Source organism: Eublepharis macularius, chromosome 11 (genome assembly GCF_028583425.1).
Source record: "Eublepharis macularius isolate TG4126 chromosome 11, MPM_Emac_v1.0, whole genome shotgun sequence".
Classification (NCBI taxonomy): Eukaryota; Metazoa; Chordata; class Lepidosauria; order Squamata; family Eublepharidae; genus Eublepharis; species Eublepharis macularius.
In genome coordinates, this window is record NC_072800.1 from 15,546,992 (window position 1) to 15,572,853 (window position 25,862).

General features: G+C 44.5%; 1 protein-coding gene across 1 annotated transcript in view; it reads left to right on the forward strand.

Moving 5' to 3' along the window:
* Nucleotides 1–25,862, forward strand: part of TNS3 (tensin 3) — a 361,185-nt gene that overhangs the window by 289,223 nt on the left and 46,100 nt on the right. The window contains exons 20-22 of the mRNA XM_054991056.1: nt 5,691–5,863; nt 7,936–8,062; nt 8,688–8,771. Of these exons, the coding sequence (XP_054847031.1) occupies nt 5,691–5,863; nt 7,936–8,062; nt 8,688–8,771 (384 nt within the window). The remainder of the gene's footprint in view (nt 1–5,690; nt 5,864–7,935; nt 8,063–8,687; nt 8,772–25,862) is intronic.

Genomic DNA, 25,862 nt, shown 5'->3' on the forward strand with positions numbered 1-25,862 from the left:
CTTGCCTCACAACGGAAACAATACTTGATTGAATATCTTCACCACAGCGCTCTTACCAAAAGGAAAACCTTAATTCACCTTCTGGAAGATGTTAATCCCCAAATTACTACACGTGTCGCAACATTCTGAGCAGAAGCTTACAAAATTAAGTCCAAGCACACTATTGTATCTTAACTGTCGGTCACTTATTCATTTTTATCATTGGCCATTATTTTCTTTGACTGTTTTATGCTCATGTTTTTTATTATTTATTAGTTTTTTTGTGTTTACTTGGAAATGAATGTACGCTGATCAAGAGAGAGAGTGCATGAAGGAATGACCTGGTGCTTGGCTCTCCTTGCTGTTTCTTATATGCCTGGGATAATGCTGATCGCCACTTTGGGGTCAGGAAGGAATTTTCTTCCAGGCCAAATTGGCAGTTTTTTTGCCTTCCTCTGGGAATACAGCAGAGTATGTGTGGGGTGGGGGGTGGGGGGTGGGGAATGGGATAGCCGTGAATTTCTTGCATTGTGCACAGGGCTGGACTAGATGATTCTTAGGATCCCTTCTAGCTCTATGACCTCGCTGTGGACAACTTATTTGTTCAGTGTAAGCCCTACACAATACCTGGCCCAGGGCTTTTTTTCTGGGAAAAGCGGTAGTGGAACTCAGTGGGTTGCCCTTGGAGAAAATGGTCACATGGCTGGTGGCCCCGCCCCCTGATCTCCAGACAGAGGGGAGTTTAGATTGCCCTCCGCACCGCTTAGCGGCACGGAGAGCAATCTAAATTCCCCTCTGTCTGGAGATCAGGAGGCGGGGCCACTGGCCATGTGACCATTTTCAAAAGATTCCGGAACTCCATTCCACCACATTCCTGCTGAAAAAAAGCCCTGGCCTGGCCTAATGAAGTGTGTTATGCTCCTGGCTTTTAAAAATTTTAGTTTTTATTTATTTGTGCAAAGCAGACAACAACAAAAATAGTGAAACAGTGCTGGTGAATCTATACATAAGCTTCTATAAAAGGTCTCTAAATTTCTAAAAAAGTCCCTACTCAGTTGTTGTCTATATGCAATACATTCAAATGTTAATAAGTTCCTAAAATCCTTTTTCCAATGGGAAGCAGACTTTTATTTTTCCAGTGCTGTAAAACAAATCTTACCATAACAGTAAACGGTCCATTTCCATTCACCATTGGTTAGGTTCCATGAAACAGACAAATAATTTACAAGTACATAAACATCCTCACAAATAAATGAGGGTAGAAAATTAATATAATGGCTTCCTCCCCCAAAAATCGGATAACTGGACATGTCCAAAGCATATGCTTAAGATATGCATCTTTTAAGTTACAACGTCAACAATCGGACACTGTATTTAATCTGTTACTAAGAAGGTGCTATGGAATATACCCTTTTGCTGAATAAGTTGCCGCTTAAGATCCAGACTCATCGGATATAAGGCTTAGAGCCGTGTCCCATTGCTTTGGCAGAACTGGATGATCTAGATCAATAGTGAGATAGTGAATGTTATGCTCTTGTGCGGCGTCACAATCGGAGGTGGAGTTTACAAGTCTGGGACAAAGCACAAACCACAAGGCTGCACATTCAGGTGTTGTCTGAATTCATTGGCTTTTGTAGCAGTACGAGTTAAAAGCCAATGTTGATTTTGCGGCAGCCACGTTTGTACAGGAAGTAATCAAACGCAAAAGTGTGGATTACTTTTTTTGTTAAGACTGACATTACGTCACAATAGGGGGGGGGGGATAGGGGCCTGGCACTTACCTTGGGGGAGAGGGGGTGTGCACACGCAAAGCGTGTGCACACATGCCCCCACATGCATGATGACATCACTTCAGAAGTTGCGTAGTCCCTGGGAGCATGTCCAGGCTCCGCAGGGGCTCAAAACGGGCCCGATCTGTGCTGAAACAGGCCCGTTTTGGGGTGCTGCAGAGCACAGGAGCGCTCCTGCGCTCTGCAGCGCCTGAAAATGGGCCCGATCCGTAGCAGAACGGGCCCGTTTTCAGGTGCTGCGGAGCACAGGAGTGCTACTGCACTCCACAGTGCCTCAAAACAGGCCCAATTTGTGCTGAAATGGGCCGAAAATGAGCCCGTTTTGCCACAGATCAGGCCTGTTTTCAGGTGCTACAGAGCGCAGGAGCACTCCCATGCTCCGCAGCAGCCTCGATCTGGGCCAAAACGGGCCCAATCCTGGTGGCTGCTGCACACAGGAATGCGCAGCACCATGGGGGATCCCACAGGTAAGGTAAGTGGGGGTGGGGTGGGAGAGTGGGGGCAGGGGCAGGGGATCCCCCGCCCCCACCAGGGGTCTGGGATCCCTACGTCACAAGGATAGTGTTTGTAGCATTGTTTTGCTAGAAGTGTAAATTAAAGTGGTGTATGTTGATTAAACCTGGATTTGGCAACCCTAACTAGAAGCCTGGTGAAAAAAATGCCCTTTCGGTAGAGGCTTAATGTGTAGAAATGGGTAGGTGAAACTTTTCATGGAGAAAATAACATCACCTGGTAAATCATCTTGGCCCAAGGGATGGGACAATTATTCTCCACACAGTTGGCAGCCCTAATTTGAACGGATTCTGGTGATCAGTAAAGCTTGCACACATTTGTGGGTGCCCCCCCCCGCCCCGCCACCTTGCTGGCTTCTTGCATTTGTTCGCTGTTTAAAAATGTATTAAAATAATACATGATATTGTGATCTCTTTCCTCCCACCCAGTTACAGTGAGCAGATTTTTAAAAAAACTAGTGTTCTTGTGGTGTACTTTTGTTTCCATAACACTGATAAATCTAAACCACTTTTTGAAAACATGGCAGTAAATTAGACAGATTTCCACTGTTTGTAATAGCATCTAATCTGTAAATATATAACAAGCAACAAAACTGCATATTTATTATGTCCCTGATGGACCATCAGTTTAGTGTATCACAGATTGTGCAGAGTACCATTTTTTGTGCAGCCGCTTTTAGTCACGAGAGCCAGTTCAGTGTAGTGGTTAAGAGTGCGGGACTCTAATCTGGAGAGCCGGGTTTGATTCCTTACTCCTCCGCTTGAAGCCAGCTGGGAGACCGTGGGTCAGTCGCAGCTTCTTGGAGCTCTCTCAGTTCCACGCACCTCACAGGGTGATTGTTGTTGTGAGGATAATAATAACATACTTTGTAAACTGCTCTGAATGAGTGTTAAGTCATTTTATTTATGTATGTATTTATTTATTTATAGTCTGCCTTTCTCACTGAGACTCAAAGTGGATTACACAGTATCCTGAAGAGCAGTATATAAATCGAATGTTATTATTATTGTTATTATTATAATTGATAGAGTTTTCCCCTGTTAGAGCTAAATTAGATTTTTTTAAACGGGATGTCTGTGATTAGGATCTTCTACTTTTATTTATTGATTTATTTTACTTCAAAGCATCCATGTGAAGTTGCCTCAGTAGAGTCTAATGCCATAGAGTTCCTTCTCCAAAGCAGCCATTTTCTCGAATGTAGTAATTTCAGGAGATCTCCAAGATGTACCTGGAGGCTGGCAACCCCAGTTGGCAATGAGCCCCCATAAGTTTGACCAGCAATCTTTGGGCTGAAAATGGAGAAAATACTCCGTAAGCTTGTGGTTCCCAAATTCATGAGGGTGTGAGAACACCTGGAGGAACTGAAGCTCTTGAGACAGAAAGTAATATCTTGTAATTAGCCCTGGAAAGACTTTCCTCTTGGCAGCAAGGGTTTAGATTTGCACCCACCCAAACAGCTGTCACACTTGGAAGCCACAGAGAAAGGCAAGGAATAAATGGAAGAGGGAAAGGAGCAGATGAGGAAAAGTTATACCCTCCCTCTCAGTCAGTTCTATTTGGTTACCATTATTCCTCCCCTTTGAGCAGCAATGTGGATGAGCCAACAAATGTGTCTAGATTGGTTCCTATTGGGTGTAGTAAATTGGGATCGTACGTCTCTTCAGGATAATCTAATGGACTTTCAGATGGACGGAATTTGTTTCTAACGACCAGAGATTGGTTACTGTACCATAACTTTGAATATAGCTTTGTTTAGTAGAACACTATAATAACTATGATTTCAAAGCATGTTTTTTAAAATCAGTAAAGTGGGTGTATAGGAATTTTAATGCAGGCTAGCCTTAAGTATGTGTGGAGAAGGGTCCCCAACCTTTTCTTTAACGAGAGCTACTTCTGAGTAATGAAAAGTATTCCTAGTTACTTCTGCCCCCAGCTTGTTACCAAATCTGTCTCAGATATAGAGCATGGTTTAGAAATAAGAGCGAGAGTAAGAGGAATGAAGTTGTCAGCCAGGCAGTACAGAGGAAAATCCTACCAAACAAAAAAGCTTGGGAAGGAGCCCTAGGGTAGATCTTTTTTCTTCCTATCATTTCCTGGGTCTTCCAGGGGGATGTGCATGCTACTCTGCAGCAGCCAGCAAGCTTCTACTGGATCACAAGCTACATGTTGGAGACCCCTGGTGTAGGTTTTACCTATGTTGTATTCCTCATTTATTCCTTCCAGACTGTATAATGTCTAGTCTTGGTATTCCTGAAATCAGTTATCACGATTTTTCGGTTTGGACTATTGTGATCAGATAATTGTTCTATTCTCTTTTGTATTATAAATATTGCAGAAGAACAAAGGGCGGTGTTTCTAATTTTAAAAGGAATAGTATGCAATTTTGACTACATCTCTCATTTGGGGGAATAAAAATGTTTAGGATCAGAATAGCAGTTTATAGCCTAATTTGCCTGTGTGTTATGCTAAAAATAGAAGTGCTTACAGGGCATTATATAACAGCCTCTCTGTTACTTTCACTTCTGGTCCTGCATTACAATCCATCAAAGTTATAGACAGCTGTAGAAACACTTAACTCCACATTCCTGCTAAGGCCGATTCCGCACACGTTGGATAATGCACTTTCAATGCACTTTATCAATCGTTTGAGGTGGATTTTTTGTTCCGCACATGAAAAAATCTGTTCCAAATGATCTATAAAGAGGATTGGAAGTGCATTATCCAACATGTGCGGAATCACTCTTAAGTATGTACGTATTTACTTCATTTATATCCCAATATTCTTCCCAGTGGCTTAAATATTGGGTTGCCAGCTCCAGGTTGAGAAAATCCTGGAGATTTTAGGGGTGGAGCTTGGAGCAGGTGTGGTTTGGGAGGGGAGGGGCCTCAGCAATTTATCATGCCGTAGAGTCCACCCTTCAAAGCAGCCATTTTCTCCAGGCGAACAGAACTTGCAGATCAGTGGTAATTCCGGGAGATCTCCAGCCACCAGCTGGAGGCTGGCAACCCTACTTAAATAACTCACCTCTCCTACATCTTATCCTCACAACAACCCTTTTAAGGTAGGTTAGGCTAAGGCACGTGACTGGCCAAAGGCCACCCAGCAAACTTCCGTACATAATCACACATGCTGATTTTTTTCTATAATCAGTCATTTGGAATGCAGTATTGTAGAATATATTTTAGCTGTATGTTTGTCAACCGCTTCACAGTTAGGTAGTTTTGTATCAGTAAATGTTGGAACGTGTCATCGTCCCTGAGATACATCCTACTTACCATTACCCTGAACTCCATTCTACCGGATGATTTCCTTATGATCCAAGAGATTTGTCTGGAAAATGTTTTGACTGTGTCGTAGCTGGATTAATACACTAGACAAGCTTTTCTGTGTGTTGCTTGCATCTCCAGGTTCCCGAGGGGACTGTATAACAGGGGGAAGAAGCAGGAAGTTGAGCTTTGGCCAGTATGACAATGACATTCCAGCGCAACCATCGTATACGAAGTGCAGATGGGCGAAGTCAGCTGCCTCTGACCATCCGGAAAGTCCAGGGCCTTTAGTTGCTGGAGGGGAGACCAAAGAGGTAAGCAAGAATTATATGAGCAAAAGAAATGAACAGCGTGCTGTTAATGACACCTGCGTAGCCCATGACGCCTGCATAGGAGGCCACAAGCAGATATACCTTTTGACTGGAGGCTGTTTTCTCATCTAGAGGCTGGAAAAGGTGAATTTGGTTGATGCTGAGGCATTAACCGTGCAGTAGCAAAATCAAAAAGAGTCCAGTAGCACCTTTAAGACTAACCAACTTTACTGTAGCATAAGCTTTCAAGAATCTCAGTTCTCTTCGTCAGATGCATCTCATCTGATGAAGAGAGCTGTGGTTCTCAAAAGCTTATGCTACAATAAAGTTGGTTAGTCTTAGAGGTGCTACTGGACTCTTTACTATTTTACTGTTAGATATTTTATAACCGTGGTTCTGAACACTTTGTATCATACACACCACCGGTCATTCTATCAAAGAACCTGGGTCCCCCTGTGATACTAACAAAAAGTTCTCTTGTTCTAAGGACTTTGAAATATTTGCCGTTATTCTGTTGTTATATTTGTAGTTTATGGTACATTTATAAGGACATAGCAAATTGCAGTAGTGTCGTGGGAAGTAAATTTTATTGCTGTGGCTTTAATGGATAATTCCTGGCAGGTAAGGTCCTCAGGAAGGGGCGCATCAAAGACACTTGCTAGCAGGCAAGGAGGATGGGCGATTAGGAGAAACGTGAATGTCCAGGGTCATTACTAGCATGCCAGAAGGTGGATAATCTGCAGCAGATTGGGTCAGCAGGAGACAATAGATTACACTTGCCTGTGGAAACGCGGATTGAGAGAGAGTGAATTCTTAGTCATTGTTACGAAAGACCTGCACCACACCTAGACTGTTTCTGCATCCCACCAGTGGTATGTGAATCAGTGGTTGAGAATTGCTAGTTTACAACATTCCAGCTGAATGTTGGTTCTGTTCGGCATCGGGAGATGTTCGTTGCAGGTCGGGAATTCGGGATCGTCGTCTGCACCGAACCACGATCCGCTGGTTCGTTAATTTTTTTCAGTCCGTGCCCATGTCTAGTCCTGAGTCACTTAGGCAAGCCTCTATTGTCTTGCAACCCTCACCCCCTATTTGTAACGTGAGCAGCCAGAATCTTTGGTGCTCTGAACAGGCTTGAGTCCAGAAGGGTGTTTAAATGACTTGCAAGTGACAGTCACTGCCCTTGGAAGCAATGGTGTTTAAATAGGGTGCTACTTGCAAGTAATAATATAATAATAACATTCGATTTATATGCCGCCCTTCAGGACAACTTAATACCCACTCAGAGCGGTTTACAAAGTATGTTACTATTATCCCCACAACAAAACACCCTGTGAGGTGGGTGGGGCTGAGAGAGCTCCAGAGAGCTGTGACTGACCCAAGGTCACCCAGCTGGCTTCAAGTGGAGGAGTGGGGAATCAAACCCAGCTCTCCCACGCTCTTAAACACTAGACCAAACTGGCTCTCCTAAATAGGGTGCTTCTTGCAAGTTACAGTCATTGCCCTTGAAAACTTCTTCTGCAGCTTGCCATGGTTATGGGATGGAAAGGGAGAGCATGATCCACTTTCTCAGAAAAGGATCTCTTCCCCAGAAATCTAGAGACATAAATGGAACTAGATCAACTGATAGCCTCTTGGCCAAGGGCCCACAAAGAGCTTGAAACAAGCTCTTCTTGTTCCCTCTGTGGTCAAAGGAGGGTGTACGATTGGGAGTGGAGTTAGTGGCTGCTTTTGCAGATTATATTTAGCTGCACGTGCCCTTTTGTCTATTACTTTGTGGATGCTGAGACCTTTTCTGTTTGAAAAGTGGATACAGTCATTACATTGGAAGCTTATATGATGCCAGAGAAGGGGCTGTGGCTCTGGGGCAGAGCGTTCGCTTCGCAGATGGTCCCAGAGTCAATCTACGGCCTCTGCAGCTAAAAGGATCAGGTGGCGGGTGACGCGCAAAACTTCTACCTGAAACTTCGGAGAACTGCCCTCAGTGAGGGTAGATAATATGGACTTCAATAGACCCGTGGGCTGACTCAAAAGAAGGCAGCTCTGTGTGTTCACACATTCATTTTACTGTTCAGATAGGTGCTGCATGCTACCATGAAAACCTGGATGAAGCAGATGGTGGTATCTTCTCACCAATCAAGAACGGAAATGAAGCAGCCCCGGCTACCCCTGCATTTCCAGTGTCACCGGAGACTCCCTATGGTGAGTGAGATGGGACGGTGGGAAGTTTGTGTCGGTGGCTTTCTTATTGCTTCTTTATTCTTTATGAGTCCTACAGATGGGCATTTTCTAGAGCCCGGTTTGAGGCATTGCCTTCAGCTGTATTGTACGGCAAATTCTGGCAGATACCAATGCATGAGCGCTTATGTCCATGCATGGACAATATGGTGGAATCGGTTACTCACATACTTTTATTCTGTGAATTTTATTGTGAAGAACGGTCTCGCCTCATACTACCTCTTTTGTCTAAATTCATCCCTTTGCAATCCTATTTGGAATTTAGACCAGAAGTTCTGCGCAAATTTCTTTTAGAAGATTCTCAGAGCTCAGTAACCTATGCTGTGGACAAATTCTGCTCTTTAGCTATCAGAAAACGTAAACTTCTCTTAGTGGAAAAAACATCATACATTTTTTTCTATTTTCATTATTGTTATTCCATTTTCACCCTTATCCCTTTATGCCTGTGGTTTTCCTGTATTGATAATATTGATTTATTGCTTGTAATCCTATTGTTTTATATTGCTGGCTTTTGCTGTAATAAATTGGATTTGGATTTGGATTGCTTCTTTCTTATGTTAACCAATCATTTCCTTTCCTTCATTTACAGTGAAAACTCCTCTGCATTTTCAGCAACTGAGCCCGTCTGGCAATCAGAGCTGCCTTCCATCAGAGATGTATAGGACTACTCATGGTACGTCCTTTTCTTTAGAACTGAATGCATTTACAGGCAAAAGGGCTAATTTCATAGGCTTCATTATGCACCAAGCGCACATTCACCTTTATTAAGATCTGGATCTTGGCTCCAATAATGGCACATAAGTCTTTGATCATTAACAAACTATTTACATCTGCTTACAGCTTAATTCTACCAGGATCCCCAGAGCCGCACGCATATGCCTCAATGTTTCTCTACACACTTTTGGGCTAGCTGATTTCTTTTTAAACTTTGGCTTCCCGTGGTGCATCAGTAAAATCAGTTTTCTGAATTAACTTTTTGAAGGGTGCAATAGAAAGGGCAGCCTTGGCGCAAACCGACTAGTTATACAGGAATGCACATAACATTATTCCTGTGGCTCTTTTAAAACCGAAAAAAGCCAATTATAAAGAGTCAGGTGGGATCTGCAGCAAACCGGGGAGTGGGTGACGCCTGTTACATTCCTTGCCATCGTTAACGCCGCTCCAAATCCCAGCCTCTCTCAGAGCCTCTCTACACAAGACCTCTTACGCGAGGACGCTCAAGTGAAGGGAGACGCAATGTTAGCCGGGAAGCCGATTTTTAAAAGGCAGCTCAGAAGGCTTTGTCAATTTCACCTCTCTAGAGCCTGCGAACTCCTCTGAGAGTTTATTTCCTCTTCACCTCCCCGAAGGCTCTTTGAGCAGGGCCAGGCAGGGAACAATCTTGATAGTTCTTCCGGAAGCATCTCGTGCTAAAAGGTGCCACTGGGGTAATCGCATACATCTGTGTGTAACATTTAGTTTGAGCCTCAGAAATCCCGATGTGTTCTTGGAACACTTACCGGACGACTTTTTTGCTTTTTGGATCCCAGCTTATAAACTTCTCTATGGATAGATCTGCCTCTGGTAGCTAGAAAAATGCAGTTTAAAATTATGATTACCAGGGCTTTTTTTCTGGGAAAAGAGGTGGTGGAACTCAGTGGTGCAATTCAAGACTTTGGGTCCGCTGGAAAAAAGGGGGAGTTTTTTAAAGTTTAAATTGCCCTTGGTGAAAATGGTCACATGGCTGGTGGCCCCACCCCCTGATCTCCAGACAGAGGGGAGATTAGGTTGCCCTCCACGCCACCAAGCGGCACGGAGGGCAATCTAATCTCCCCCCTGTCTGGAGATCAGGGGGCGGGGCCACCGGCCATGTGATCATTTTCAAGAGGTGCCGGAACTCTGTTCCACTGCATTCTTGCTGAAAAAAAGCCATTACAGTATAGAGCTTGCAGAATAAGAATCATATAGGAAAACATTGGAAGAGCAGATAGTATCCTCCAGTTCAGATAGAAATGAAGCATAGACAATTCCTGACACTAGACACAATTCCCCATTGACTTGACTTTGAGATAATTCTATTAGAGCATATTCCGCAGGTCACCATAGAATTGGTGAGCTGTGTAGAAGAGAGTATGATCTTAGAGGAAAGGACATCATTGGCATGGACGCTTGTAGTTTTTGTTGATATGATAAATTATCTTTGTTTATCAGGAAACCAATCTTGGCTGGAACATATAGTGGCACATCCACAGGCTGTCTTTTCATGATAAATATATAACCCAAAGGTTTTTAGTTTTTTTTAAAGAGAAAAGCATGTCTTGTTTATTGGCAAAATTGAGTGGCTTTGGTACCTTGAGAACTAGTGGCAATGGAGCTGGTAAATATGGTTAAATGCAAAGAGGAAGCACACTCCTCATCACTGTTACACAAGCCTCCACCTGGGAATTTTCTGTAATATTGTGTGTATTTGCATAGCTTATCACGTATTTTCCTTACTGTTTGATAAATGGGAGGCCATCTGCCATCTCACTTCTGAGCAGATGCTGTTGTCCAATATTTTCCCTGTGTTCATGGAACTTCAACAAGCACATGGAATGAATCTCTCTGGGAAGGAAGAAACTATAGATTAAAAAAAATTACTCTCTGCATGCACTCATTACTTAAATTTCTTTTATGAGCTTGTACTTGATAGGAAGTGTTGATAAGAGTTATATATCACTTCCACGCTTGGATTGTCAATTAGAAACAATAAAAAATATTGCCTTTCCCTCCCATCTCAGGAAGTGACAGAATGAGAAACAAGGTGAAACCTGGGCCGTTTCCAGACGGCTTACTGGCCCCCGGAACGTCGCGCCACGTTGCGGGGAAAACGCGAAATATCGCGTTTTCTCGTGCGAGTTTTGCGCGACGTCACATGATGCCGCGCAAAACTCGCACGAGAAAACGCGGTATTTCGTGTTTTCCCCGCAACGTGGCGCGACGTTCCGGGGGCCAGTAAGCCGTCTGGAAACGGCCCAGGTGAGGGGAAACAGAATGAGGGGGAACCATGTATAGAAACGGGCCAAAAGTTAGCAAGCTGTGGGTGGAGCCTGTTTGCTAGTTTTCCTCCCCCCTTTCCTGTCAGTTGCCTGATGGAGAAACAGTGGCCGCACCAGAAGACAGAAAAAAAGGAAAACCAAGTGCAAAGTGAAAGGATTTATTAAGAGTTTTTGGATCCCTACACATTTCACTTTAAGCTTCGACGGGGGGATCTTCAATGGAGTATTTCAAATTTCACCTTGAGCAGTGGAAGTTCCCCTGATGAAGAAAGAAGCTTAAAGAGAAACAAGTAGGTTGCCTGATGGAATTTCAAAGGTGAAAGATACCAGGAACCATGGCTTGTATCCTACCACTCCACTCAGGCAAGTCAGAATTCTTCCTCTGGCTTGAAGAGACTTCTTCCAATGGAAAATAGCAAAGATTCCAGTAGCACCTTTAAGACTAACCAACTTTATTGTAGCATAAACTTTCAAGAACCACAGCTCTTTTTGTCAGATGCATCATCAGCTTTCGAGAACCACAGCTCTCTTCGTCAGGTGCATCAGAGCTGTGGTTCTCGAAAGCTGACGATGCATCTGACAAAAAGAGCTGTGGTTCTCGAAAGCCGATGCGTCTGACGAAGAGAGCTGTGGCTCTTGAAAGCTTGTGCTACTATAAAGTTGGTTAGTCTTAAAGGTGCTACTGGACTCTTTGCTGTTTTACTACTCCAGACTAACACGGCTAACTCCTCTGGATTTACTTCCAATGGAAGAAACTGGAGGAAGGCTGAAAACTTAGCTGAGTGATAAGGTGGTGGTAGAGAGTGCCTTCAAGTCATAGCTGACTTATGGCGAGCCCTGGAGGGGTTTTCCTGGCAAGAGACTAACAGGGGTGGTTTGCCATTGCCTGCCTCTGCAACCCTGGTCTTTGTTGGAGGTCTCCAGTCCAATTACTGACCAAGGTAGGGTACAAGCCAATAATCCATGGAGTTAAGTGAAAACTTTTATAATAGACAGCTGAGCACAGGATCTTTTAAACAAACTCTGCATTTCAAAATCACAAAAGGTCCATTTGAAAAATCTCCATTTGGTCTGATAACACCAAATGACAAAGACCATTAAAATTGAAAGAATACCAATAATGGTTGATTATTTAGATACACTCGATCCAAATTTTTACTGGGAGTTAAACTTCAGCAGCTTAAGTAAGTACTTAGCGTGTTACTGTATGATCAAACAAATGCAGCAACTGTTATAATAACAGACTAATGTGGTACTTAGTAGTGGTGGTAGTAGTAGTAGTAGTAGTAATAGAAATGGCCTGTACCAACCAGCTAGTGTAGTGGTTAGCCTAGCATCTCAGAGATTCATGTTTGAATCCCTACTGAGCCATGGACGTATACTGTAATAGCGATCAAAATTGTCCCACTGTACTGACTGTTGGAAGAGGAGGCTTTCATGCTGTCCCTTTCCTCGGGTTTCAGAGGGGGACAAACCAAAGAGTTAGAAAGAGAGAGAGGTCAGGGCACTCTGTTTACTGCTCTGACTGCCCTTTGATATGGAGATTGCTATTCTCAGGATTTCCTCCTCCTGACTTCCACCCTCTCACTTCTTCTCTTCCTGGCATTGTTCCAGGAAACACGTCTCTCCTTCTCCTCCCTCCATCTTGGCAGCATGGATGCAGGCCTTGTCTTGCCATCCATGCCGATCCTTAGACTAGATAGGCAGTTAGGATCTGTCTCTCCAACTTTCCTATCATAGTCTGGAGTTCCTACAATAAAGAACTCTCATTTCTTCTCTAAATATAAAGCAAGTGTATGATTTATTATTTTCTCTCCTGCACACACACCAGCCAGCAGAATGAATGCATAACCACCTATAATCACGCTTCCTGTGCCACACGACAGACTCTGCTAACGGCCCAAACATGGAATCCTTTAATTTGGTTTGGTATAGTGGTTAAGAGCATGGGAGTCTAATCTGGAGTTTGATTCCCCATTCCTCCACTTGAAGCCAGTTGGGTGACCTTGGGTCAGTCACAGCTTCTTGGAGCTCTCTCAGCCCCACCCACCTCACAGGGTGTTTGTTTGTTGTGGGGATAATAACATACTTTGTAAACCGCTCTGACTGGGTGTTAAGTCATCCTGAAGGTGGTATATAAATCGAATTATTATTATCGTCATCGTCATCATGTTGTTGTTGTTGTTGTTGTTGTTTCTCTGGCCTACATAATTTATTTATCACTGACTAGATGTTCTTTCGGTGTAAAGTAATTGGAGCTTCCTAATCGGTTTGATACCGAGGAAAGTAAAGACAGAAAGGTGACCTGAGGCAAAGGAGGACATCTAAGAGTGATGTAGAAAAGGGAAATTTGGCAGCTGTAGCCCTTTCTAATTTATGTGTGTCAAATAGAGCCTTCCAAAGTCCATATTGTATACTGACTGTGAAAGGGCATAGAATCTCTTCCCTCCTTCTCTCCAGCCAAGTATTAACCATCCTGGAATGCGCCCGCTGCAGAATTCAGATTAAAATGCTGACCTTTGTCCTTTTATTAGTCAGTTAAAAGGCTTAACAATTGACAGAGAAATTGACTCCAGGGTAAACATATTTCTGAGGTGAGTCTCTGCTAATGAGTTATGGTTTAGGTGTCTTGTCTCTTGTGCCGTTGGATTTTCCTGCAACCAGCGGGTTCAGCCGTTTGGTTGCTTAATTGATGGCACCCTCTGAACAACTGAAATCTTTCCTGGATGGGTGATTTCTTTCAAGTATACCATTAGAGTTCTGAAATCTGACATAGAAGGCTTTCTGATAGGCAGAGAAGGCCAGTAAATAATTACAAACAAAACAGGATAAATTAGATTAAAGCCACAGAATTATCCTTAACAGTACAGGGAATAATGCTATTAATACTACATAGATTGTTCTTGTTCTGCAGATTAGAGTATTCCAGGGCGTTTTTTCTGGGGAAAGAGGTGGTGGAACTCAGTGGGTTGCCCTCGGAGAAAATGGTCACATGGCTGGTGGCCCCGCCCCCTGATCTCCAGATAGAGGGGAGTTTTGATTGCCGCTTCGGCATGGAGGGCAATCTAAACTCCCCTCTGTCTGGAGATCAGGGGGCGGGGCCACCAGCCATGTGACCATTTTCAAGAGGTTCCAGAACTCCGTTCCACCACGTTCCACCTGAAAAAAAGCCCTGGAATATTCGATCCCTTTGAATCCAACACAGGAACCAATTCCTGTATTTTGTGGATTTTTTCCTTACCTTTTTTCCTCAAAAGATTTTTGACATCAACTGATGCTAATACTATTGAAAAGACACAGCTGCGTTTTCATGAGTTATTTTTTCCGAAGCCTGAATGTGGGTGATGCCTCCATGGGTGTTTTAAGAACTTTTGAAGGAATGATGTTGGCGTGAAAGCAACAATTTCGTATATTGTTTTGAGAAAGCCTTTTTAAAGAAAATTAGACTATCCACTCTCTTTAGATATTCTAAATGCACGTGATCAATGGATATTGGATTTGATCATTGAACGTGTCTAGTTTACAGTACTTTTACTGGGACTGCCTGCTTACTAATTCTCTCCAATCCAGGTTTTTATGTCTTGTTCTAGTATGATATTTCATGGACGCTATTATCACTAGCAGCCGAGTGTCACTTTCTATATCTCATTTAAACTCAGCGGTTTAGTCCTCTTGTGTTTTGGGGAGACCTTTCTCCTTGGGCGTATCTGAGAAAAATTTGAACCAGAGAGACCTCACAGTGAGTGCAGGGTAGTAGTTAAGACTGTCAGATGAGGATCTGGGAGACTAAGGTTTGAGTTCCCACTCACCCATGGAAGATTGCTAGATGACTTTCGGCCAGTCACACATACCCTCGACCTAATATTTCCTCACAGAGCAGCTGTAAGAACAAAAGTAACAAAGGAAAATTACGTTAAGCCCCCTTGGGATCTCCACTGGGGAGAAAATCAAGATGTAAATCAAGTAAATAAAATACTCCTGCCTGGAATTCTGATCTTGTCTTGGTTGCCTGCAGCTTCCAGAATTATCATTCCGCGAAGTGTCTGTGGACTTGCCTTCCCTCTGCTGTTCCTGGCACTAAGTCTGGCTCGTAATTATGCACAGAGATGGCCAAGACATTTTGGAGCCAGCAGAAATTCCAAGTAGCCTTCCTCTGCTGGTAAAAATACAGCAGTAAACTAAATAGTTGACAATTTGTTGTCTTTACCTCCAGATCTGCTCCCTGAAGCAGACCGCTTCACCCTGCTTAACATTAAGGGCCAAACTAGACATGACAGCGTCCTTGTGGTTGCCACAAGGACGCCACCGCTGTTTTAAAGTATTTTTCAAAAGCTGTGAGCAGGGCTTTTTTTCAGCTGGAACGCGGTGGAACAGAGTTCCGGCACCTCTTGAAAATGGTCACATGGCTGGTGGCCCCGCCCCCTGATCTCCAGACAGAGGGGAGTGTAGATTGCCCTTCACACCACTGGAGCGGCGCAGAGGGCAATCTAAACTCCCCTCTGTCTGGAGATCAGGGGGCGGGGCCACCGGCCATGTGACCATTTTCACCGAGGGCAACCCACTGAATTCCACCACCTCTTTTCCCAGAAAAAAAGCCCTGGCTGTGAGGGCCCAGTCCTGCTTGCGTCTGCAGCATGGCTCTCTCGCTCCCCCCAGCATAGCCTTCTTAAATTTTTTTAGAATAGTGGCAGCGTCCTCAGGGCAGCCATGAAGATGTCATCTCTTCTAGTTTAGTCTTAGGCCAGCTCTGGAGCCAAGTCCTCTTGATTCACCCTGACTGTGGCATGCCCTCCAACACTTCACAGATGGAAATAGAGATATTCTTGTAGATACTCCAGCAAGCTTGTAATACTTCCTTAATCAAAGTTTACAGCCTGAGCACACCCTCCCCATACATTGTTGTCTTCTCTGTATGCAGAGACTCTTCAGAAATTATCTTATACTGGTTTAAAAGCAAAGACAGTATTGGTAAAAGATATATGAGAAAAAAACTGAATTGTGAATGTGTGATTGCTCTGGAATATGTAAGTAATTGCAGCTGGCTGCACACATCATAGTGCTTCAGTGTTCACATTTGTGCCTTTTATGTGCATGAACACAAGCTAAATGACGCATGCACACGGAAGAGAGTCACAGTGCAATTTTATGCAAAGTTACTCTAGTTAAGCCCCTTAAGTTCTTTTCTATTGTCCTTTTTATGCAAATATTCGTTTTAAATATTTATGCTCTATTTTAGCTAATATGATGCGTTCTTCTGATTCCTAGAAGGTTGTCTGTCTTTTAAATTATTTTTCCGCTGATATAACTATAGCAAAGTTTTTTCCAACTTGCTATAAAGCTGGGCCAGGAGAAGTTTCAGGAAAAAACTGTTGACATCACTCAACTGTTTTATATTACATTTTGTTCTTTTTTCTCTGTACCACCCTTTTTTCTTTCTTATATGCCAATAAAGGCTGATCGAAATTGAATCAGTATAAGTGTTGTATAGGATTGTCCTGTTACTGTCTAGAAACCCATGAGTGGGAGCTAAAACCTGAAGAATAACAACTCGTAACAACTCACAGTATCAACTGTTCCAATTTTTTAAAATGTCTCTCTAAAAGGCAAAATATAGGCAGTGTTTTACCAGGGATGGATAATGGAAAACTTGGACTCTCCCTGGTCAATACGGACCTTGTGTGGGATTTGTTGTGGCTCTTCCTGTTACCGTGCATTTCCAGGGCAGCCCTGTATGGGCAAGAAGCCAAAATGCTCCTCGGCTTATGTAACAGACACGGGGCCGAACTTCCCAGTGTTAGATTCTCGTTCTCGGGCATGTTGATAACTGTTTGATTCATTTGCTTCTGGTGGTATTCCACTTCCTTATTGACAAAAACATGTTTGTCTGACTACTACAACCTGTACATGTTCAGTCAAGCCAGAGGTTTGTATTTCTGCATACCGAAATGTGCTGTCAATGAAAGTGGCTTTGGAAAAAAGCTCAGGTGCAGCCAGAATACGTGGACACAGGTCTTCTGCAGAATCAGACCATTCGCCAAGCAAGGTCAGCGTTGTCTACTGTGAGGAGCAGCAGCTCTCCAGGGTCTCGGGTCCACTGGAGATGTTGGGGGTTGATCCTGGGACAAGCAGATGCCCTGCCTCTGAGCCACAGCTCTTCGCCAATATGTGGAGGAGAATATTATGAGATAATATTTCCGGGGCTTTTTTTCTGGGAAAAGAGGTAGTGGAACTCAGTGGTGGAACTCAAACCACACAATGACGTCACTTTGGGTCAGTTGGAACAAAGGGGGAGTTTTTTTTAAAGTTTAAATCGCCCTTGCCGGAAATGGTCACATGGCTGGTGGCCCCGCCCCTTGATCTCCGGACAGAGGGGAGTTTAGATTGCCCTCCGCGCCGCTCGGTGCGGAGGGCAATCTAAACTCCCCTCTGTCAGGAGACCAGGGGGCGGGACCACCGACCATGTGACAATTTTCAAGAGGTGCTGGAACTCAGTTCCACCACATTCCTGCTGAAAAAAAGCCCTGAATATTTCTGTTTCTCTTGGCAGAGCCCTAGATCTTTTTTTAAAAAAACTAGTTCCCATGCAAAGGGTCATTTATACTGCTTAGTATTTGTTTATTTACTTGATTTACTTAGTATTTTTTTATTTACTATCCTGCCCTTCTCTCCAATGGGAACTGAATGTGGCCTACATTGCTCTCCTTACAATTTTATCCTCACAACAGCCCTGTGAGGTAGGTGATGCCGAGAAAGCGAAGTGGCCAAAAGTCACCCAGCGAGTTTCCATGGCAGAGTGGGGCTTCAAACCTGGGTCTCCCAGATCTTAGCCCAACACTCTAAGCATTGCACCATACTGGTTCTCTAGCAGGCAAGGTTCCTGCTTGGGACCTCGATTGACAAGAATTTAAAGGGAAACTGTTTAGAGGTATACATTCTCAAAGTGCATCATCTCCTCCATGTTCTTTGGCCGTGCCAATGTTGAGTAACATTTATGAGGGATTCTGCGACTTCATTTTTCAGCATCAGATATCTGGTATAAAAAAAGGACAGGATTACCAAGGATTTGGGGCAGCAAGGAGGACATGATAAAGACACATTGAAATCATACATATGCTTGAGAAATGGTCACAGATTTCTGGTGGTTCACGCATTGTATTTCCCGCCCCCCATTAAAAGGGAAGAAACAGAAACCACAAACATTTCATCTCCATCTCCTGCCCCACAAACACCTCTTCTGTTTTTCTTCCTCAGTAGTTCCACCCACTCATAAAGATTTTCTTCGTACCTGTAGGAGATCACGTAGGAGATCAATGTAGGTGATCACGTGGTGGGGGTGGAGGTGGAATGCTTGGCTCTCTCAGTGCCCTCCGGTCTGAAGTGGGTAATCAAGGCCTTTCCATTGCCCTGGCAACCCCCTGCAGCTTGTCTGCCTTTGCAGTTATCACCTGTGCCACCCTGTTGCTGCTTCCGGCTTGACAGAATGACAAAAACTTCCCACCGATGGCAAGTGGAATACACTGGGTGCCCTTTGGAGCAACACCTAGCTTCCAACGTGTAGTGGGAATTCCGAATTTGGCACGGAAAGAGCAGCGATTTTTTTTCCCAATGCAAGAATCCTGTGCGGTTCGGAAAGAACAAGAGGGCTCTATGTTGTCCCTCTCTGGGATTTATAAAGGCCTGCTTGTCTTGTGTGAATTGAGCCCTCTTTGTGTAAGTGCATTACACAAGTTCAAACATTCTGCTCTGAGCGTCTTGCCAGGGATTTCAGCTCTGCCTCACAAAGGCTCCGTGCTTTCCGAGGCTCTCCCTGCCATAGAATCACAGTGCCGGAGAGGACATTCCGGGGTCAGCGGAGCAAAGTGCCTGGCACAGAGGCCGAATTCATTAAACCCCAAATTGTCCATAGAGAGAGGCTTATTCCACTTAACTGAGCTTCAGCCAAGGAGGATTCATTGAGCTTCCCTGAACTGCATATTCTACCAGCCAATAGCACCCCCCAACACAAGTTGTTCTTCCAAAGTGCAGGAAGACGCAGTTGCCACACCTGGGATGGACCCTTCTCTTAGCCAAAGGAAGCAGTTAGGATGCCACAGCAGTTGCACAAGTTCCTTGGAGAGGGGCGGCAACTCCATCTCTCACCTCTCTTAAACACAAACTTCCCCTTTCCCATTACACGAGTCTGGGGTGTGGGGAAGAATTGCACCGCCGCACTGGGGCCCAGTTTTTGGGGTATGAATGAATAGGACAGAGAGAGACAGCAGATTCCGTCCTTTCGAGCAAGCAGCTCGCGGTCCTCCCTCTAAGAGCAGAGATAAACAAGAGAGGTCCCATATGAGGGAGGATTTAAATCAGGCAAATGGTGGCGGAAAGATCAGCGCTTTTCTGATCCAATTCTTCACCTCATCTCAAGGCTGCTGTTGGCTTTTAAAAAAAATGGAAAAGAATAAAATCGGACTCCCTCCCTACTAGGGTTGTCCACCACCTTATCTTGTCGAGCTGTGTCTGCTGCTATTGATTGCCGCTATCTGAATGTATATTTTTACGTGTGAAGTTTTTAAAAAATCTATTTATGGTTTTAATTGTATAAATTAATTTTAAATGTGTTTTAAAATGCTGTAATCCGCCCTGAGCCCTTCGTGGGGAAGGCAGAATAGAAATCCAAAGAAAAGAAAATAAATTTAAAAATAAAATAAATGTGGGCGATCCAATCTGATACTTCCTAGTGCTGCATTTAGCTTGGCCCTGAGAAACTTCTGCCTTGAATCTAAGGCATACATTGGAAACGGGTCCAAAAACCTCACAGCTTGTGACAAGCCATTCCCACGACCCTGTTTTCTTCCTGAACTCTTTTTTTAATGGATTCCTTGAAGTGAAGTTAGAGTACAAATGATCTTCTTGCAAGCCTTCGTGTACTTTTTCATGAGACTGCCACTTTGGGGCGGTTGTTCAGGTATGCAAAACATGCATAGCCAGTGCCCTCTTTTGCGTTTCTAATATTTTACAACCTTACCACCTCCTCCATTTGTGCATTTAGTATTTTCTTTCGCCTTGTATATATTCACTCAAATTTATCTCTATTTCAACTTACTATTTCCTTGTTTTATTAGGATAACTTAGGCAGGCAGTTACTGAAAGATTGCCTGAGAATCCTTGATAATAAGTGGAAAGAGAAGCAAAAATATTATGAAGGATGACAAGGGAAAGACATGGGTCAAGAATTTCCACACATGAACAGGTTAATATCGATCCCTTTAATCTCACATAGAAGATGCACCTGCCCAAGGCAAAAATGCTTTTTCCTCAAGTCTTTTGGGGGCTCTGTGTGTGCTTGCTCATCCATTTCACTGAATATTTGCCTCTGGAGGAGGAGTCAGTGACAATATTACTTTGGGCAATGTAGGAATCATCCAAGTTTTCAGCAAGAAGCATGTCGATTGTGTCATGTGATAAGAAAACTATATCCCATTTGAGAAGTGTATTGAAGATCTGGGTTTGCTTTTCTGATGATCCCTGAATTGTGGAAATGGGTGTCTGTGGACTTAAAACTAATCCCCGCACTTGACAGAAGGAAACGTGGGTTTTCCACAGTAATCTCTGAATCTTAGGATTTCAGAACTGCATGCTAGAGATGGGCACGAACCAGAAAAAAACCAAAGCATGCAGTTTGTGGTTTGTCGCATTTCACGAACCACGAACTTTCACAAACCTGCCCCAGTTCGTGAACCGGTTCGTGAAAACGTCACTTCCAGGTCAGCAAATCGTCACTTCCGGGCCAGCAGAAGGCCACTCCGGGTCAGCAGAAGGTCTGCAGGAAGTCCATCCCCATTTGCCTAGGAAACCGATTGATCAGTGTCAGGCTGTCTGTAGTGATGAGCCAAAAAACGAACCAAACAAACAAGCCTAAAGTTCGTGGCAGTTCATTAGAAATGGGCTCTAATGAATCATGGGTTTGTGAACCACAAACTGGCCCACTGTTTACTTTGATCTTGCTATTTCCTCCCAGGAGTACCCAGGTAACATCCCATCCATGTAGCCGGACCCAGATTTTGTTTCGCTTCAGAGATGGAGATCCGTCAGGCTCATCTTTGAGCAAGTCCAGATCTGTGTATGGCCCTCTCAGCCACTCCATTTAAACATTTACTCTCAAAAAAGGAACTAATCCAGCAATAACATATATGCTTCAAGAAAGTGCTTGTATCAATCTCTTTAGAAAAGTGTACGGTGACCAAGAAGTGCAGCTTAGGTAGGCCTTGGAAAAGGAGGGTCTTTGTCCTTTTAGCTCCGTCTGTGTAAAGTGGCACAAAATGAACAGGCTGTGATCAGAGACAGTGTAGGTGGAAGAAGAGCATCATGTGCTGGGGAATGTATCCTTGTTCCGTAGGAAGCATTATCATTAGCAGATCCATGGAATTCTGCCCAATGCTTAGTTTTGGGCACTGTAAGTAAGAGTCTTCCTAAAAGTCCACGGTATTTGCAGAAAGTTTAGTTTGCTGCCTTTATTCATTAGGGGCGTGACCCACTCTGCCTAATTTCCATTCCATTGCTTCAGCCACAACTGGATTGTGCTGGAGATATTTTTATGGCGGCTATAAAACGTACTTAAGGTGTCTCCTAAGTCAGTGTGTATCTGTCTGCCTTCATTTCTTAAGTAATACAACGGAAATGGGAATCATTGTTAAAAATAGAAGGAAGGAGTGGTGGGGTCTAGCCCATGCTTATCAGTTTTAATCTTTCCTGTCTCTCCCTTCTATGTAATTGTTTGCATTTCTAGAAAAAACATTTGGTTGCTGACGCTCAGTACCTTGTAACTCAGTTTAAACCTAGTGCAAATCTACCGGATGCTGCTTGCCTTGGCTCCTGGGTTCATTCGTGCACTCCAGTGTTTATGCCGTTCTTCTTGTGTTTACACTGAACGAATTTCCAAGAGTTAGCAGATAACCACATCTCAGAACTCAGCATATAGTCTATTGAACAGATGTTCATCTTAGGGCTCATGCTCACTGTATAGTTTCCATCAGCGGTAGTGCGGAGTGATTTGTAACATCAGATTGAGCTAAACATTTGCTACAAAACAAAGGCTGCATCCACAGACTGAATTTTCCTGAAAAGGAGAATTGTAAAAGTTGTGGGATTTTATAGATGGAAGGCGTCCTTAAAAGGTAATCTTGGCGTACCCTGCTCTCCTCAAGTTGTAGCTATTTTTTCCACCTTTGTCTTCCCTGTGAAATGCTTATGTGCTTATGAAATCGTGCTGTTGGAACAGGTTGGTTATTCTGTAGGTTGAATTTTGAAAAGAAGGAACGTTCTTTTCATTGATGGGTCAATTTGTCCACCTGTTTGTCCAAACAAAGAAACAAACTAAAGGACTGACTTTGTTCCTCGCTGTCATCTCAAATTATTTCATTCTCTGGTGAGAGATTAGATGCATGTCTTTTGTAAGGCCAAACAAGCAGTAATGGTTCGAACAAGCGGATTGTCATTTTGTGAAAAGGATTGGGATTGGGGGGAGAATCTTCTGGCTTGGTGTAGTGTCAACAAATGTTACCGTCCACCTCTTCCCAAATGTGCATGTCTAGCAATCAGCCATTCACCCACTACAGAAGGGGGAAAGAGGAGGCCTGAAAGAAAAAGGACAATTGTGAGCAGGGCTTTTTTTTCAGCTGGAATGCGGTGGAATGGAGTTCTGGGACCTCTTGAAAATGGTCACATGGCTGGTGGCCCCGCCCCCTGATCTCCAGACAGAGGGGAATTTAGATTGTCCTCCACGCTGCTTGGTGGTGTGGAGGGCAATCTAAACTCCCCTCTGTCTGGAGATCAGGGGGCGAGGCCACCAGCCATGTGACCATTTTCTCCGAGCGCAACCCACTGAGTTCCACCACCTCTTTTCCTAGAAAAAAATCCTGATTGTGAGTAGGGTTACCAACCTCAAGGCCAGGAGTTCTTCTGGAATTGCAACTAGTCCCAATACTAGACAAATCAGTTCCCCTGGAGGAAATGCCAGCTTCAGGCATACCATAGAAACAGAAGTTCTAGAATTATATCCCATTCCTGCTTGAGCTCCCTCCCCAAGCACCAATATCACATCTCCGGGAACTTCACAAGCCAGACCTGGCAAGCATTGATGTGAGCCTGTAGAGGACTTAGGGAAACAAGGGGAGAGAATGGGTTGGAGAGAGAACGTGCAAATGGGGAGAAATTGGGATAAAGATGGCCGGGAAGGGAGGCTTAAGCTGCCTTATTCCTGTCTATTCAGCACCAGTCTATTTTTATGGTCATGTTATGATTCATATTCCCACTATATTGTAGGTAGGCACATTCTGGGTATAGGAAAAATAATTCCAACAATTGTGTGTGTGTGTGGGGGGGGGGGTCTCAGCAGAACTGCAAGCGGAGGACTAGTAACAGATGTTTCCAACAGCTGGAATTTGGCTCTCACCTCACAGGAAAACTGCATACTTCAGCATTTCAAATGGGGAATATCCCTCACCAGTCACTAAACAATAAATCAAATTTCTGTAGTTTGGCACTCTGTTCGCCTTAACACTCCAAGGAAAAAAAATAAAAGGCCCCTTGCTGAGCAGCATAATAGGGAAAATTGGGCTCCTGTGCACCCTTTTAGATCATTGGCAAATGGTTGAGATACTCCCATGGCTGATGTAATGGCACAGCTACTGGGTCGGCAAGCAGGTAGAAGAACTGCTTAATCTGAAAGAGCTGTGAAAACAACAGCCATGCCATCCACAGAGCTGCTTAGAACTTTTGCTAGGTATCAGTTACCTAAGTCCAGTTCACTGTATTTTTAGTTAATAGGATTCTCAAAAAAATAAATTTGCTAAAGAAATAGGGGATATTTTTTCTGGTGGCTTTTTTTAACTTCAGGGAAATATCTTCTATATGGAGAAGACCCAGGAAAAGAGGAAGTGGTGGGGAGAAGGTGGAAATATGGTGTAGTGGAGAGAGATGGTTCTTGAGGGAGAGGGAAATGCATCTGGGGTCCCTAGAAGTGCTTAAGATCTCTTCCTTCCTTCCTTCTTTCTTTCTATTATGTATTGAGCCTGAGGACCCTGTAGATCGTGGGGTCCTTGGTGGATTGGGCCATGATGTCTGACGCCAGGAGGGGCGGCTGAGGCAGGTCCTCTATTTGCATGACCCCGTAAGCAGGAAAGGGGTCGCGGCAGGGCCTGGTAATGGCAGACAGCTGAGGGCGTCAGCATGCCCGATGGCTTTGCCCGGCCTGTAGAACAGCTGGTAGTTGTAGGCTGACAGAAACACCAACCAGCGCAGCATCTCTTGGGACTTGACTTGCGGGGTCTGGCGGTCCGGAGCGAAGAGGCCTAAAAGAGGTTTGTGGTCAGTTGCAATTTCGAAGTGATGCCCATAAATGTAATCATGAAATTTCTTCACACCTGTGACTAGGGCCAAGGCCTCTTTATCTATTTGCGCATAATTCCTTTCTGCTTGTGACAATGTCCTCGAAAAGTGCGCGATGGGGGCCTCCTGCCTGTCTGGCATTAGGTGGCTCAGGACCACGCCAACTCCATATGGCGAGGCGTCGTAGGTGAGGATAAGCAGCTTGCATTCATCAAAGTGCGTTAGTACTGTGTTTGATGACAGGAGCTCTTTGACAGCGGCAAACACAAAGGCATGCTTGCGGCCCCAGATCCAAGGGGCGTTCTTGTCCAGCAATCGATGTAGTGGCTCCACTAGTGATGCCTTGTGTGGCAGGAAAGCATGATAGAAGTTCAGGAGCCCTAAGAAAGCCTGCAGCTCCTTCTTTGAGCGAGGCGGCAGTACACTGGTAATGGCTCGCACCTTGCTGTCTGCTGGATGGATGCTGTTGGCATCGATTAGGAACCCAAGGAACTCTACTCACGGGATACCGAACTGGCACTTCTCTTTCTTTACCTTCAGCCCAGCGTCCTGGAGACAGCAGAGGACTTCTTGAAGGTGGCAGGTGAGTTCTGTTGAGGATGTTCCCACAATCAAGACATCATCAAAATAGGGAATGACTCCTGGGATTCCTTGTAACAGTCCCTCCATAAGTTCCTGGAAGATTCCAGGGGCCACGCTGACCCTGAACTGTAGCCGCTTGACCTTGAACGCTCCGTGGTGGGTCAGCAATGGTCTGCACCCCTGCCGTGTCATCGTCCACAGGGAGCTGTTGGTAGGTTTGCACTAGGTCAATTTTCGTGAATGTTTTCCCTCCTGTGAGAGATGCCAAAAGGTGACTGACTACCAGCACTGGATATGAGTGCTGTTGAAGTTCCTTGTTGATTGTATACTTGTAGTCTGTCCAAATATGAACTGCCTAGTTGGCCTTGATGGGCGTGATGATCGGTGTCTCCCATCGGGCGTGTGACATGGGCTCAAGGATTCCCTGGGCAATCAGGTGCCCCAACTCCTCATCGATGCACGGTTTGAGTGCGAAGGGAACTCGACGCGCCTTCAGACGGGTTGGCACAACTGTTGGATCGAGGTCGAAGGAGATGGGCAGCCCGGTGTAGCACCCCAACAATCCATTGAACACAGCAGGGAACTCCACACACATGGCTTCCATGTCAGATTGGTTGACTTGTTGGACTCTGGTGATGTGGATGCCCAATGACTCAAACCAATCGAGCCTCAGCAAGCTAGTAAGGCGCCCCTTGACCATGACCAGATGGAGAGGACCATGAAAGTCTTTGTAGCTGACCGCGACTCAGCCAACTCCTGCCACTAGAACCTGATGACCCTGGAAGTCCATCAGG